Source organism: Rhineura floridana, chromosome 11 (genome assembly GCF_030035675.1).
Source record: "Rhineura floridana isolate rRhiFlo1 chromosome 11, rRhiFlo1.hap2, whole genome shotgun sequence".
NCBI classification, from domain to species: Eukaryota; Metazoa; Chordata; class Lepidosauria; order Squamata; family Rhineuridae; genus Rhineura; species Rhineura floridana.
Window position 1 is genome coordinate 54,432,788 of NC_084490.1, and position 13,595 is coordinate 54,446,382.

The 13,595-nt window shown below is 44.3% G+C and overlaps 1 protein-coding gene across 1 annotated transcript in view; it reads left to right on the forward strand.

Moving 5' to 3' along the window:
* WNT3 (Wnt family member 3) overlaps window positions 1–13,595 on the forward strand; it is a 34,150-nt gene that overhangs the window by 16,173 nt on the left and 4,382 nt on the right. The window contains exons 2-3 of the mRNA XM_061588426.1: window positions 8,704–8,945; window positions 13,042–13,307. Coding sequence (XP_061444410.1) covers window positions 8,704–8,945; window positions 13,042–13,307 — 508 coding nt within the window. The remainder of the gene's footprint in view (window positions 1–8,703; window positions 8,946–13,041; window positions 13,308–13,595) is intronic.

The window sequence follows — 13,595 nt, forward strand, 5'->3', positions numbered from 1 at the left end:
TTACTGATATTTAGCAAGGTGGGCAGAGTGTGGAGCAGAGAAGAGTGACTGGAAGCAGCCCAAACTTATGCATGCTTCCTGAGAAGGAAAACCCACTGGATTCATTGAGGATTGTTCCCAATGAAGCTTGCATAGGATTGCAGGCTCAGGAGAGCCTCAGTTTGCTACCTTTCACTACAGCCTCTCAGTTAGCTGCCTGCTCCAGCCTACCCTTCCAGTGTGTGTATACACAAACTAGATACTTCTGTGCGGCTTACACGGTGGGCTGAGTCCTTTGTGGGATCGACAGCAGAAATCTCCCACCCCATGGACAAGAGGGTATAAGTGTCTTCTAATGAGGTAGTCAGGGAAACGGCCCAGTGGGGTTAAAGATGCCTATAATGTCTGTGGTTGTCCCTTTGATAAGGAGTACTCTCAGCAGGGGTGAAAATAAAGGATCACAAGGAAAAAAGCTTTAGAAAGTGCTCAGGGCACAAGATGCTGGAACGTCTGTCCGACACTCCCCCTGGCCTGCTTGCCTTATATTAAAACCACTCCAAGGTCAGACTGTGGCAAATGAATAATACATCCCTGTTTCAAGTAGGAATGCTTAAGAAATCCCACCACCCACCCCAACATCCAAACTACCTGGTCTTGTTTCCAGAGTGGCACTAAAGCACTAGTGAGCCACAGTTCTTCTGTTTTTCTGGCCTTTGTTCAAAGACCTCTGTGCATCCAGGGATTGCTCTCATTTTCATTTTGTGCCTTTTTCTCCCCCCCCCTTACAGCTTACTGATCAATGCCAGTGTATGCCATACACACATTAATAAAAATCTTAGCGCAAAAAGTAATCTAGATGTGCTTGTGCAAAGGCACTGAGATCACATTTTGCACCGTGATTTAATCAGTGTATACATGCTACTGGAAGAAAAAGAAAATGTAAAACTGCAGCAAATTCCACATGAGTTAAGTTAACCTAGAAGGCAGGCAGAGGGGAATTCCTACAACAATAACCCAATAGAGTGGGCGAAAGTGGCTCATCTCTACATTTAACCAATATCCTAAGGCTGATTCACACAGATGTGTTGCATAACAGTGCATTATTATATATAAAGCAGGTACGATTTGCATAGGTGAATGAATCCTCACCGATCAATTGCAAACAGGTTTTCACAGCAATTCAAAAACACAATGTTGTTTAGTAAAGTCAGTTCAGACATTTCCCCAAGTATCACATAATCTAGTGTGTGTGAACTACTACAAGTCTGAAAGGGAAGAAATACATATATATATATATAAACGTAAAAGTAAAAAAGTAAATATATCATGATCTATCTACCTACAAATGCCATGACAGATCAATCTGTGCAATAGAGAGCACCAGGCTAGGAGCAGAGAGAGAGAGCAGGAGACTGAATAGGAATAAACCCGGATAACGCAAATAGTAAGGCAAACCAGAAAAAAAGACAAAACACCCTGAACGATGCTTTTTAAAAGAAAAGTGTTGCAGAGATGTGTTGGCATTTTAGGCCCTTGTCAGATTATGTCACACCCTCTGCTGTTTAATCCCACCAGGTAAATGAGGCCCAAACACTTTAATCATTTCAAAGTCAATTTAAGTCCTCCAAACCTTTTAGGGGCTTATAGCCCTTTTATTGCTTGCTTCTTGCGGCTTATATTGATTTTATGTGAGTTCTATTGATCTCCTTTGTCTTGAAATTTTAATAAATTTTACTCTTGTTGCTGTCTGCTGCATTGTTTTATATTATTGCTATTTTTGTGAACCGCTTTGAATATTTGTTAAATAGAAAAGCAGCCTGGAAAAATGGTAGACGATCCCCTAATGCTAACACTTCAGGACCAGCTGCCAAGGTTGATCTGCATGGGAAAAATCCTTCTAGACTCTGTGGAGATCAGTCAGAACCTTGGTACGAACAAGACGGATTGAGGAAATTAGAGGAAAGGAGAGAAGGCAACCCTGTGACACCATCCACCATCTTATTCTGAGACAATGTAGTCCATGATTATCCCTAAAGAAGAGAAAAAATCTCCATGATCATAAAGATGGGAAAAAACGTTCCTGACCTGAGAGAGTGCGAAGAATTTTTTTTAGATATTTTTAGCTTATCTGACCAATTTTCTTAAACCCTCAAAGAAGCTGGTCTGTGAGCATTAGGACTTGATTGAGCATGCATAGCTCGATACCTTGTCACTCAATGGACTTGTCTCAGCTGAGTGAGCAAATTGCCTGTACTGAAGAGTTAATGCATTTTGGGAGAGTGAGCCTGCACAGATGACCACACTACCCCCTGCAGTGAGCTCTCTCTCGCTGGCATAACTTGGTCATCCTGCCAAGTGGTAGATGAAAATGTTACTAAACACCAGCAGCAAATGCAGATTCTCCAGATGCTGTTGGACTACAAATCCCATCAGCTCCAGCTAGCATGGCCAACAGCCAGAGATGGTGGGAGTTATAGTCCAGCAATATCTAGAGGGCCAAAAGTTTCCTGCCCCTAAGCAAATGTGGTGAACTGATAGTCTGTATAACTTCAGTGTCAGGTGATACGAATGCTCTGTCTGTTGCTGCTGATCCAAATTGGCCATTTCATATATTCATGTTCCGCCCCGACACTGCAGGTTTTTCTTCCATACGGGTTCTTAATCCTCACTTCCTCAGACTTGTACTAACAATGAGATCTGCAGTGTTATATCCACTAATAATTTATTTGGAATGAATGGGGGTGGGTTCGGCTCATGTTTTAGGTGGCTTAAGGCCATATTTGGGGCCAAGAAACAATTAGAAGAGGAACTCAGGAGTGGTTTGGCTTGTTTGCTGGAGTCTCTAGAAATAATTTGCTCTGTAGTTGCCTTTCTGGATTCCACCTGCTCAACAAGTGACACACTGCAGTGGGCTAAATTGCATGGATTGAATGATGGTCATGGGTGGATAGCCCATTTAGGCTGTGGGTGGCAGGAACTGAGTTAACTGGATAAAGTGCCTCCTGTGATTCATTCCAGCTCTGCAATTCAGTGTTCCATAAGCAAAGTCCTTCTGGCAGTGCCAACTAGTTGCAAGCCTGAATAACTAGTAGGAAAAGTGATAGGAACAAAATAAAAAAGGGGGGTCTAGAAGACAGTGTGGCAGAGGACAGATGGGACTGGGGACAGATCTGGAAGATGACTGAAGAGGTACACAAACACACTAATTAACAGGACAGCAAGCTTTAATGTGTTTAATTGGCAGACATATAAATGAAAGCTGGGATGGGGAACCTATACTCTCCAGATCACCCCCAGCACCCATTATCCCTAACCGTTGGCCTGGGTCTAATGGGAGTTGGAGCCACATGTCCCCCAGCCCTGAACTAAAGTGATAGCTGATCAGATGATGGAAGTCAATTTAATTAGAGAGAGAATATTTTAATTCAGTGGACTGTGAGCTACAAACACATTTGTGTATTTTTGGAGACTATTTTTGGTTCTGGTGTATTATTGTAGTAGGGAATTAAAAAAAAGGAACTTAGATGGACTTTCCTTCTAACATGGAGTGGCAGCTCAATCTTACAATCCCTTTCATGTCTCAAGAAGGTGCTGATAAAAAATACAGGTAATATGGTTTACATTTTAAATGATTCAAAATCCAGAAGGCAGATATCTCAGCAACCAAAAACTCTTTAATCAGTGAAGAACTGGAAGGAAGGAAGGAGTTGTAGTGTTGTGACAAATACTGAGAGCCATGAAACAATGGAGTAGGGAAGAGAAGGGTAAGGCAAGGTGTGAGAGCATCCCAGGGCTGTGATAGATATGTGTGCATGTATGCCTGTAACAAGGGAAATTGAACTAGGCATACAAGTGCATGAGAGAGAATAGTGCTGTCCCCCCCCCCGATATAGCGCTGTTACAGCTAATCCTTTATCCAGTGAAGTATGGATATATGTGGTTATCCCATTTTACCTTCCCATTAACTTAGTGAAGTAGGTGAAGCTAAGAAATAGCAATTTGGCCAAGGCCACTCAGTGAGCTTTGTAGTAGAGTCAAAGTGGGTATGTCTTCCTGGTCCAAGGATAACATAGGGTTGCTCTGCCATGCTCGCTGTTACAAAGCATCTGGCAGCACTGATACAGGATTCACCTAGAAAATCAAACTTAATAGATTTAGAACTTGCCTTCTGGTAGCAAATGCAGGAAAATTTGTGTAAAACACCATTGCTCATTTCAGGATAAAGTTTTCCAATGAAGGTTCCAGAGTTTACCGCAAAGGTTTTTCAACATGTTAAAAACAAATCTAGCAGAATATTTGAAATTTGCCAAAACTTTGGAGTATACCTGATTATTTCTTCATGGATTTTTTTCAAATTTTAGAGTTGGGGAGAGATTTGTTGTTACCAAATATGAAACAAATGGAGGGTGCATCTGATCTCAAAATTGCAAACGTGGTTTTGGAGAGGTATTTATTAAAGTGGCAAGGCTACTGGTATTTTTAAAAGTTTACTTCTGCCTTTCCTGTGCCTGCTTCCCTTCTTTTGCTCTTCTCTGCTATGATTTGTTTAGGACGGAGAGATCTAGGCCCTCTCACCCCTCCAGTCTGTTAACATGAAATAACTACTCACCACCCCAAGCCCTTTAAATAGAACAGCCTATGAGCTGAAACTGATTACACTTAAACTGGGAAGGCCCTAGTTTCAAACCACACTGGAGCAATCAAAATCTCCTGTAGGTGGGCTGCTAAGCCCCAAGAACATAGGTTCAGCACCTTCTCTTGGATAGCTCCCTGTGCAAGGAGAATGACCAGCCAGCTAGCAGAGAGATATTCAGGAGTTCCACCCTTTTCCCGTTTGTTATCTAGAAACAAACCTGCACAGCTCTCAACTCCCAATAGTGACTTCTTCTAGTATTTAACAGTTGGTTCAGCAATGCATGCTGTACAGAACACCCAAGTGTGCAGCCCCTGCCCTAGTGATCTTATAGTCTATGTAGGAAGAACAGAAGAATTGCCTAATTATTATACAGTGCCATCAGCATACTTGGTGCTTTTACAGACTCAATGAAAGCAAGAGAGAGTCAGGTGGGTCCCTGGCTAACCCAAGGAATTATAATCTAGATCAGGAATGGGGAACCCTTTTCAACCCAAGGGCCACATTCCCTCATGAGCAATCTTTCAGGCAAAAGTGGGTGGAGAAATGGATGCGACTCTGATCTTTCTGCAGTAGGCTACATTGCAGCCACGCAAAAGTCAGGGGTTTCGTCTTGCACACGCCTCTCCATCCAACCAAGCAAGAGACATGATCACAGTTTAAGGACACATTCCAGCCAGGCAAAAGCACTTAAGGAGGGCACACAGTAGGGCCAATTAGGGTTGTGGCCAGGGGGACAACCCTGAGGGCTGGAAAGAGAGGTCTGAAGGCCTATATTTGGTCCTTGGCCTAAGGTTCCCCTCCCCTGCTCTAGATTATAATAGTAGGAAAGGAGGAGGGGAAGGAGAGAGGAGAAGCAAATGTGTGTAAATGCCCTCACACGTACTAAAGCTTTGTTGCAGTAGGGAAGGAGGACGAAGGGGTTGCATTTTTCAATCAACTTTGAAGGAATCCTTTCCAGACCGATTTCTTTGCCAAAGAACCCTTGCCAACCTGCCACGAGTGCCCTGTGCAGTGCAGCAGCTCCTGGGGCATGTTCTAGGCTCACAACCAGTTTTGACAAGACACTGCCGAAGCCCCTTGGGCTTCACCCGCAGCTCACGTGCACTGACAGTCCGCTTGTGATCCTCTCCTGTATCTACATATTGCTGGGGAATGTTGGTAGTGGTGAGCAAAGAACCCAAAGGTTTCCAAAATGCATTTTGAAAACCACCAGGTTCAGCGTTTAGGCATCAAAAATCTCAAGGTCTATGCGGTCTAGTATTCCCTATCCAAGAGGGGTCGAGCCAAAATGCCTTGGGAAGGTCACACCCACACAAACAAAAAAGAGCGCCTAAACATAAGTTTATAGATCTACACCAGCCTTGTAAACTTACTTTTTGCAAATTTCTATATCCACTTTATAGCATAATATTCTTGGAGTAGTTAACAATACAATTTGATGGTGGTTATGCTTTTTTTTTTTGCTGCTTCTTAATATAACAAACTAGAGATTAAGAAAATAGAAGTAAGAATATAAGGCAACATTTATTTGGTTCAAAAGAGCTGTTGGCTCTAACACAGCTTTAAATTCTAGCAAGGCAAACGCCCGCTGAAAAGGAAACAGTTTTGCTTGCTTTCTAAAAAAGAGTGGACAGGCATCATGAAGATCTTAGATCAGCCTTCCTCAACCTGGTGGGAGGTGTAGTCCAAAACGTCTGAATGGCACCAGGATGGGGGAGGCTGTCCTTGATCTTATGGCCACCCGCTGTACCTCAAGACAGCAGGTGGTAATGCACAGAGAGGAGTCCGTGGGAGGAGGCTTCCCTTGAATCAGATCCAAAAGCCAATTGGTAACTGTGCAGTTCTTTGAGGATAGGTGCTATATGGCTCCTGTAGCTAGTCCTTGTCAAGAGTCTAGCTCAGCCTTTCTCAACATTTGGGTCCCCAGATGTTGCTGGACTACAATTCCCATCATTCCTGGCCATTGGCCATGCTGGCTGGGGCTGATGGGAACTGTAGTCCAACAACTTCTGGGAACCGAAAGGTTGGGAAAGGCTAGTCTAGCTGCTGCATTCTGGACCCAGAGCAGTTTCCAAACAGCCTTCATAAGGCAGCCCCCCCATAGAGCATATTGAACCAATCCCAGCGTTGTCCCTAGGAAAAAAACAGGGCGCTAATGCCACATTGTCCAAAATCTTTTCCACACAATGCCTGTCCGAGGGGATACATTTGCACAGAAAGCTTAAAAGTGCAACCTGGGCTGTCCAAGGATACAACAGTAATGGCTGAAAAAATCAACTCCTGCAATCACAGCACCTGAAAATTCTTCTGCTGCCAGGTTAGCAAAACAATCACCACCGAGGACAGTCAGAAGGCATTCAGTGGGAAACATTTTGAATGACCAGATTCGAGCACCCATAAAGAGAACAAGTGCTTTGATCTTTACACCGTAGCTTAATACAGCACTGGTAACAAATTAATGAGGTGATATACCTCTTTGTATGTTTTTGTGGCATGCACTACTTCCCAAGACCTTGTGGGTGGGTGGGACAGTGTGGTTCAACAGACAGGGCATTCAGCCCAGATTCATATCCTACCTCAGCCATGAAAATGTTCAGGGCAAACTACAACTTCTCAGCCTGAGTTCTCCCAAACTTGTAAAATGACAGTGTAAATATAATGGCCTAATTCCTTCCACCTCCCCCTGCCCGCCCCCCCCTCCGCCCCTGTAGCAAGGGAACAAGAGAATCCTTGTTTCTCCTGGGATTCAGGTAGTGATAGTACTGTGATCAGTTCTGGGCATATTTGTAAACATTGGAAAGGACGTGAGAGAACCATTCATGTTGATTTAGGGCAGAAGACAATCTGTATGTTTTATGCAGGGAACCCTCTCCAAAAACACCTCTATTTCTTCCTTCAGTCCCCTTCTACCTTTTCTGCAAGGCTTTTGGCCTAATCCCTTAAACCTTGTTCCCAATTGTACCCAGGTTTCAGTGCTTGTAAGTGCAATTGCTCATATCAGTCCCTTGCTACCCTTCTCTCTCCTCCCTCCCTCCAATGTTAACTGCAGACTGCAAGACTGTTAGGGGCAGGGATGAGTCTAGTTTTGATTTATGGCTCTTTGTAAAGTGGCATGCAAAGTGACTAAGACAGACTGATAGAACTGGGCATATTTACACTCAAAAAAGCAAAGATTAAGAATAGACATGATGGGCACACTGATGGTTTTCAAACATTTCAAAGATTTTCTGAAAACAGAGAGGGGTGCTATGCTTCAGGGCAAGAACACATGGTTTCACATGAGAAAGTAGTATTTGTTTTCTTGGAAGAAGGTTCAACAAGGCAGATGTGAGGAATGCTGTAAACACAAGATATCTTGTCCAGGGGCAGGCCGGACTAGCTATGCATCCAAGGCAATCCTTATCAGACAGGGCTGGGGAACCTTTGACCCTCAATATGTTGCTGCAATTCTCATCAGCCCTAGCCAGCATCAGCAATGGGTAGTGATGATGGGGGTTGTTAGTCCAGCAACATCTGGAGGACCGAAGGTTCTCCAGCCCAGTCACAAGGGCTCTCCTCCACCAGCCTCTCTTGGTTTCTAGTATTCTGAATCAAAAGGACCAAAGGTTCTTATTCTAAAAGCAGCCAATCAGATGCCTCTGGGTGCTCAGAAGCAGGTCATGAAGCTACTGGCTATTCCTCAGTGCCCATCCCCAGCATCTGGTGATCACAGACCACTTCTGAACACTGAGGTTCTTTTTAACCATCATGGGTGTAGCTGTAGCCAGATTAATCCTTTATAAAATTGTCTTTTCTTTCTCTCAAATGCCATCTAAAGTTCATCTTGTGGTTACAAACCACAAAAGTTAATTATGCATTCCATGAATGAACACTTGGGCCAGGGCTGAGGAGGAACTGTGACCTTCCAGATGTTGTTGGACACCAACTACCATCAGTCCTAGCTGGCATCCCATCAAGGATGATGGGAGAGTTGCATGTTCTCCAATCCCTGATTTAGGGAGTTCATAACTTAATGGAGGAAGTCATGAGGGCATGCAAAGTGCCCGATGCTGTTTCAGCAGTGGGTTGTGGCTGTTCTCTCTTTGCAGGTCCCTTGCATTAGGCCAGCAGTATACCTCGTTGGGGTCCCAGCCAATCCTGTGTGGTTCCATCCCTGGCTTAGTGCCCAAGCAGCTTCGGTTCTGCCGCAACTATATTGAGATCATGCCCAGCGTGGCCGAGGGTGTGAAGCTGGGAATCCAGGAGTGCCAACACCAGTTCCGGGGGCGGCGTTGGAACTGCACCACCATCGACGACAGTTTGGCCATTTTTGGGCCCGTTCTAGATAAAGGTACAGCACATGCCCCATTAGAGGAGGAGCACCTATAGTATACTGGTAGAGCACATGCTTTGCATCCAGGAAGTCCCAATTTAAGTCCCGGGCATTATAAGGCTTTCTGGGAGAAGGGATGGGAAAAGCTTCTCCCCAACACCCGAAAGAGCCCCTGCCAGGCACAGCAGACAAAAAGCCAGATGGGCCAAAAGTAGGGCATTGTAGAAGGCAGTTTCCTATGCTCATATCGAGCATACAGATAATTTATACCTAGTTTTTGCAAAGTATTGAAATATGAATTTAAAAGATCTGATTTTTTTTAAAAAAAATTAAAGCTAATTATCTTCTTAGTACCAATCTGAAGGCACCAATGCGGAGTATTGACTTACTAAAGTGAGTGTGCATCTCTTGGGGGAAAAAAAACTGATTTCATAGCTAGGAATGTTTATTTTTACAGCTGAGTGTATTTGGGAACAACAAAGGGGAGCATAAAGAGGCTGTGCCAAATATAACCCCAGAGAGAGAGAGAGACTTCCATTTGAAATGCTCAGGAAATCAGATCTAAGATCTCACCCGCAGATGTAATTCACACCCTCTTTGGTTTCATCTGCCTAAGGGTGAATACAGATAACAATTTACCAAGCAGAAATTTAAAATCATGTCACCAGCAGTGTGTGCCCAACTGGTAAGAGTTTTACCACTTCCCCATTTCCCCTGATGTCTTTCTGTTTATTTGTTTGTTTTATCTATCAGTGGACCACAGGGGAAGATCAGCCCTGTTGAACAAGACACACAATCCAGCAAGATTGGGCTCCTTCTCGGAGGAAGGGCAGGATATAAATTTAATAAATAAATAAAACAAGATGATTGCCTGTGGAAACCACAGCAAAATGAATGGGAAGCTGTGGCAGGTCTTTCCACAGCTCTAACCTATTTCATTGGACAGGAGACTTTCCCAACGGATCACATCCCAGGCCTGCTGGAATATACACACAATATTAAATTTGTAAAGCTTATTTTGTGAGGGGGACAGGTGATGATTGTGATTGTAAAGATTCATTATTCTGGGGAGCTGTTTATTTGATTCCTGTTTTCTCTTTTTGTCCCCATCCAGTTCATTTTAGCTTTAGGGTGAGTGCAGGTAAGTTTATAAAGAGGTAACTCATCATAATGGGCGCCTGCCCACATGGTGAGCAGAATTTTACATTCTGAATAATCAGAAATCTGTGGTAAAAGAAGTGGTAAAATTCTCACTGTCATTATTAATGTATCAGTCAATCACAATTTATTAGCTAGTCAACCATAACAGCATGATTAATGTTTAATGTAGGCCCACATCAATAAATTTCTACTTGGTAATCTACATCCCTCCCTAGGCAGAAGGAACCAGAGAGCACACGTCTGCACTGATGTCTGAGCTAACAAGCAGCTCAAATTTAGTAAAACTACCATACTAAAAACAAGATGGACCAAAATCTGCAAACAGAGCTGAATGGGCAGATCCTCCACACAATACATTTAAAGCACATTCAATACACAGGACTTCCCCCAAGAATCCTGGGAACTGTAGTCTGTTAAGGGAGCTGGGAAATTGTTGCTCTGTGAGGAGAAAACCACCGTTCCCAGAATTCTTTGGGAGAAATAATAGAATAGCAGAGTTGGAAGGGGCCTATAAGGTCTTCGAGTCCAACCCCCTGCTCAATGAAGGAATCCAGCTTAAAGTATACCCAACAGGTGGCTGTCCAGCTGCCTCTTGCGTGCCTCCAGTGATTGAGAGCCCACCACCTCCCTAGCTAATTGGTTCCATTGTTGTACTACTCTAACAGTTACAATTTTTTTCCTGATCAGTCGAAATCTGGCTTCTGGTAACTTGAGCTCATTATTCCATGTCCTGCACCCTAAGATGATTGAGAAAAGATCCTTTCTGTGCTTTCATTGTGTGCTGGATGTGCTTTAAATGTATGCTATGCATGTATGGTGCAGAGTGGTAAGCGGAGGTAACGCAGCCGAAGCTCTGCTCACGGCCGGAGTTTGATTCCAACGGAAGGAGGAAGTCGAATCTCCAGTAAAAGGGGTCGAGGTCCACTCAGCCTTCCATCCATCCGTGGTCAGTAAAATGAGTACCTGGCATATGCTGGGGGGGTAAAGAAAGGCCGGGGAAGGAACTGGCAATCCCACCCCATATATACGGTCTGCCTAGTAAACATCGCAAGATGTCAGAAACGACTCGCACTACAAGTGCGGGGACACCTTTACCTTTTATGTATTTCATGACCTATAACTAGTCACACATACCTACAATGGGTCATATTAACTGTACCACATGTTCATTTTAAGGAAGGCTGAAAAAGAGGGAGAAAGACCTGGTGTCCTGGTCTTGGCTGTACAACTTAGTAAGGGAGGCTGACCACATTTCCCTGAAACAAACATGTACAACAAAACCTGAATCTTGAGGACCTATGATGCTTACTAGGAAAATAAGCGGCTGGCTCTGCAGGCTGCAAAATGGCCTGCTGCATTGTGATAACCCAGCAGTGTTTTTCAGCTGTGACACAGATGACAAATTTGCATTTAAAGAGGAGAGTGGATGTAAACGCCAGAGATTTAAAGGCAGCATGGAGGGGGGGAGGGAGAGAAAATGAGCTTATATTCAGGAGAAAAGAGCTAAGCTCCAATCCCTACTGTGCACCAGGGCAAGGGATATCGTTACAGACCTTGAACTGTTTCACAACCCTGCGCCATTCACACGCCCTTTTGTCACTCTGAGCCCAGGAGGGGAGGACCAGCATCAGAGGTCTCAATAGAGATTTCCTAGCCTGACTGGTGGGCTCCTGGGGGGATGGCAGGGCTGGGTGAACCCAGGCCCCGTTGCCAAGGGGTGGCCGCAGGGAATGCCAGCGTGGGTACTGCTGGGTCTGGCGGAAACATTCCACATTATGTGGGTAATACAGTGTGACACTCCGCAAACAATGGCAAATTGAGTGTCCCAGCAGGTAACGGGATCTGGATAGGAGACCATTACAGTGAAGCTCTGTCAAGAGTCCCTAATCCACCCAAGCTTTGCCCCCACCCTGGCCCCTCATTGCTTCTGGGAACTTTAATTTTATCACTGGAAAATCTCTCTGAGGCAACCCCATCCCCCATGCCTAACCCATGCACAAGAGAATACTAGGGCCTTTTGGGGTGGAGGGGGAAAGGTGGGGGTGAGGGTTGGGCTTTTTTCCAGGCTAAGTTTCCCAAACCTTCTGAGAGCTCAGCTGGTTTCATGGTAGTAATCCTTGGACAGCTTTTTCTCAGAAATTCTCTTTACTTACTGGATTGCCAGTTTTTGAAAGCAACAGTCCAAAGGGGAGCTACTCCAGCTCAATGTTTCCAAAACATCTAATACCAAAGGCACACTTGTTTTCCGAATTTAAAATCAAAGATGGACTTCACACTTTTGCAGCTGAAAAAGGTGTACTTTTGGAGTTCATAAATGAAGAATGACACATTTTCAAAAGGAAGCTATCCCCTACGTTTCTGCATGAGTCACTGTTTCTGGGCATATCTTGGTCAAGGACAATGGCATGAATTATACCCCACTAGTCAGCACTAGCTCTCAGAAAAGTTCCACCACAATATTTCATACAACAGAAAAGATACACATATAGGCTCAATTAAAATAAAACAAAAAGGGCAGATAGCGGGAAGCAGAAGTGGAAGAAACCTCACATCTAATTCTGCTAAACTGGGAGTGACTGAATGATCCAATTACCTGCTATGGCAGTATTTCTCCCCAATAAAGCCTGATTGGAAGGAGATCTTACAAGAACAGTAAATCATACAGACACATAACAGACAACCTTCTCTAAGGGTGGATACATTTAATTACTTCACAAGACACTAATTTTCTCTAGAAAGAGAGTTTGGAAACGCATATATGAGAGACAGATTCATGTAATTGCCCTTGGCTGACCATAGAGTCTACAAAAGAACAGAGAAGGGACCTTAGAACTGTTGACCTGGATTTTCAAATTCAAGAGCCATAATTAGTTTACATGGCTGAGTGACAGAAGGAAAAAGGTGATCTCACTGCTAGCAAAATAATTGGGGCTTTTCTCCCTCTCATTTGCAGCCACGCGAGAGTCTGCCTTTGTCCACGCCATTGCCTCAGCTGGTGTGGCCTTTGCTGTCACACGCTCCTGTGCTGAAGGCACATCCACCATCTGTGGCTGTGACTCGCATCACAAGGGGCCACCGGGTGAAGGATGGAAATGGGGAGGCTGCAGCGAGGATGCCGACTTTGGTGTGCTGGTTTCGCGGGAGTTTGCAGACGCCCGAGAAAATCGTCCAGACGCCCGGTCAGCCATGAACAGGCACAATAATGAAGCTGGAAGAACAGTGAGTGAGACCTCTCATTAGCCTCCTCTGAAACAGCATCAGAGAAAGATAGTTCTGCTCCTTTTGCCCAGTTTAATCATTCAAAAGGCCTTCAGTACATGAACTGAGAAATCCAGAACCTGAACAAGGCACTGACTTATCCCAGACTCACAATAGGCTCATTTAATGACTCATTTGCCACCCTGGGCTCCTACTGGAAGGGCGGGATATAAATTAAATAAATAATAGGCAGACAGATACCGCTTCCCCTTACTGAATCATAGAACTAGTCTAGCCCCTGCTCAGTGT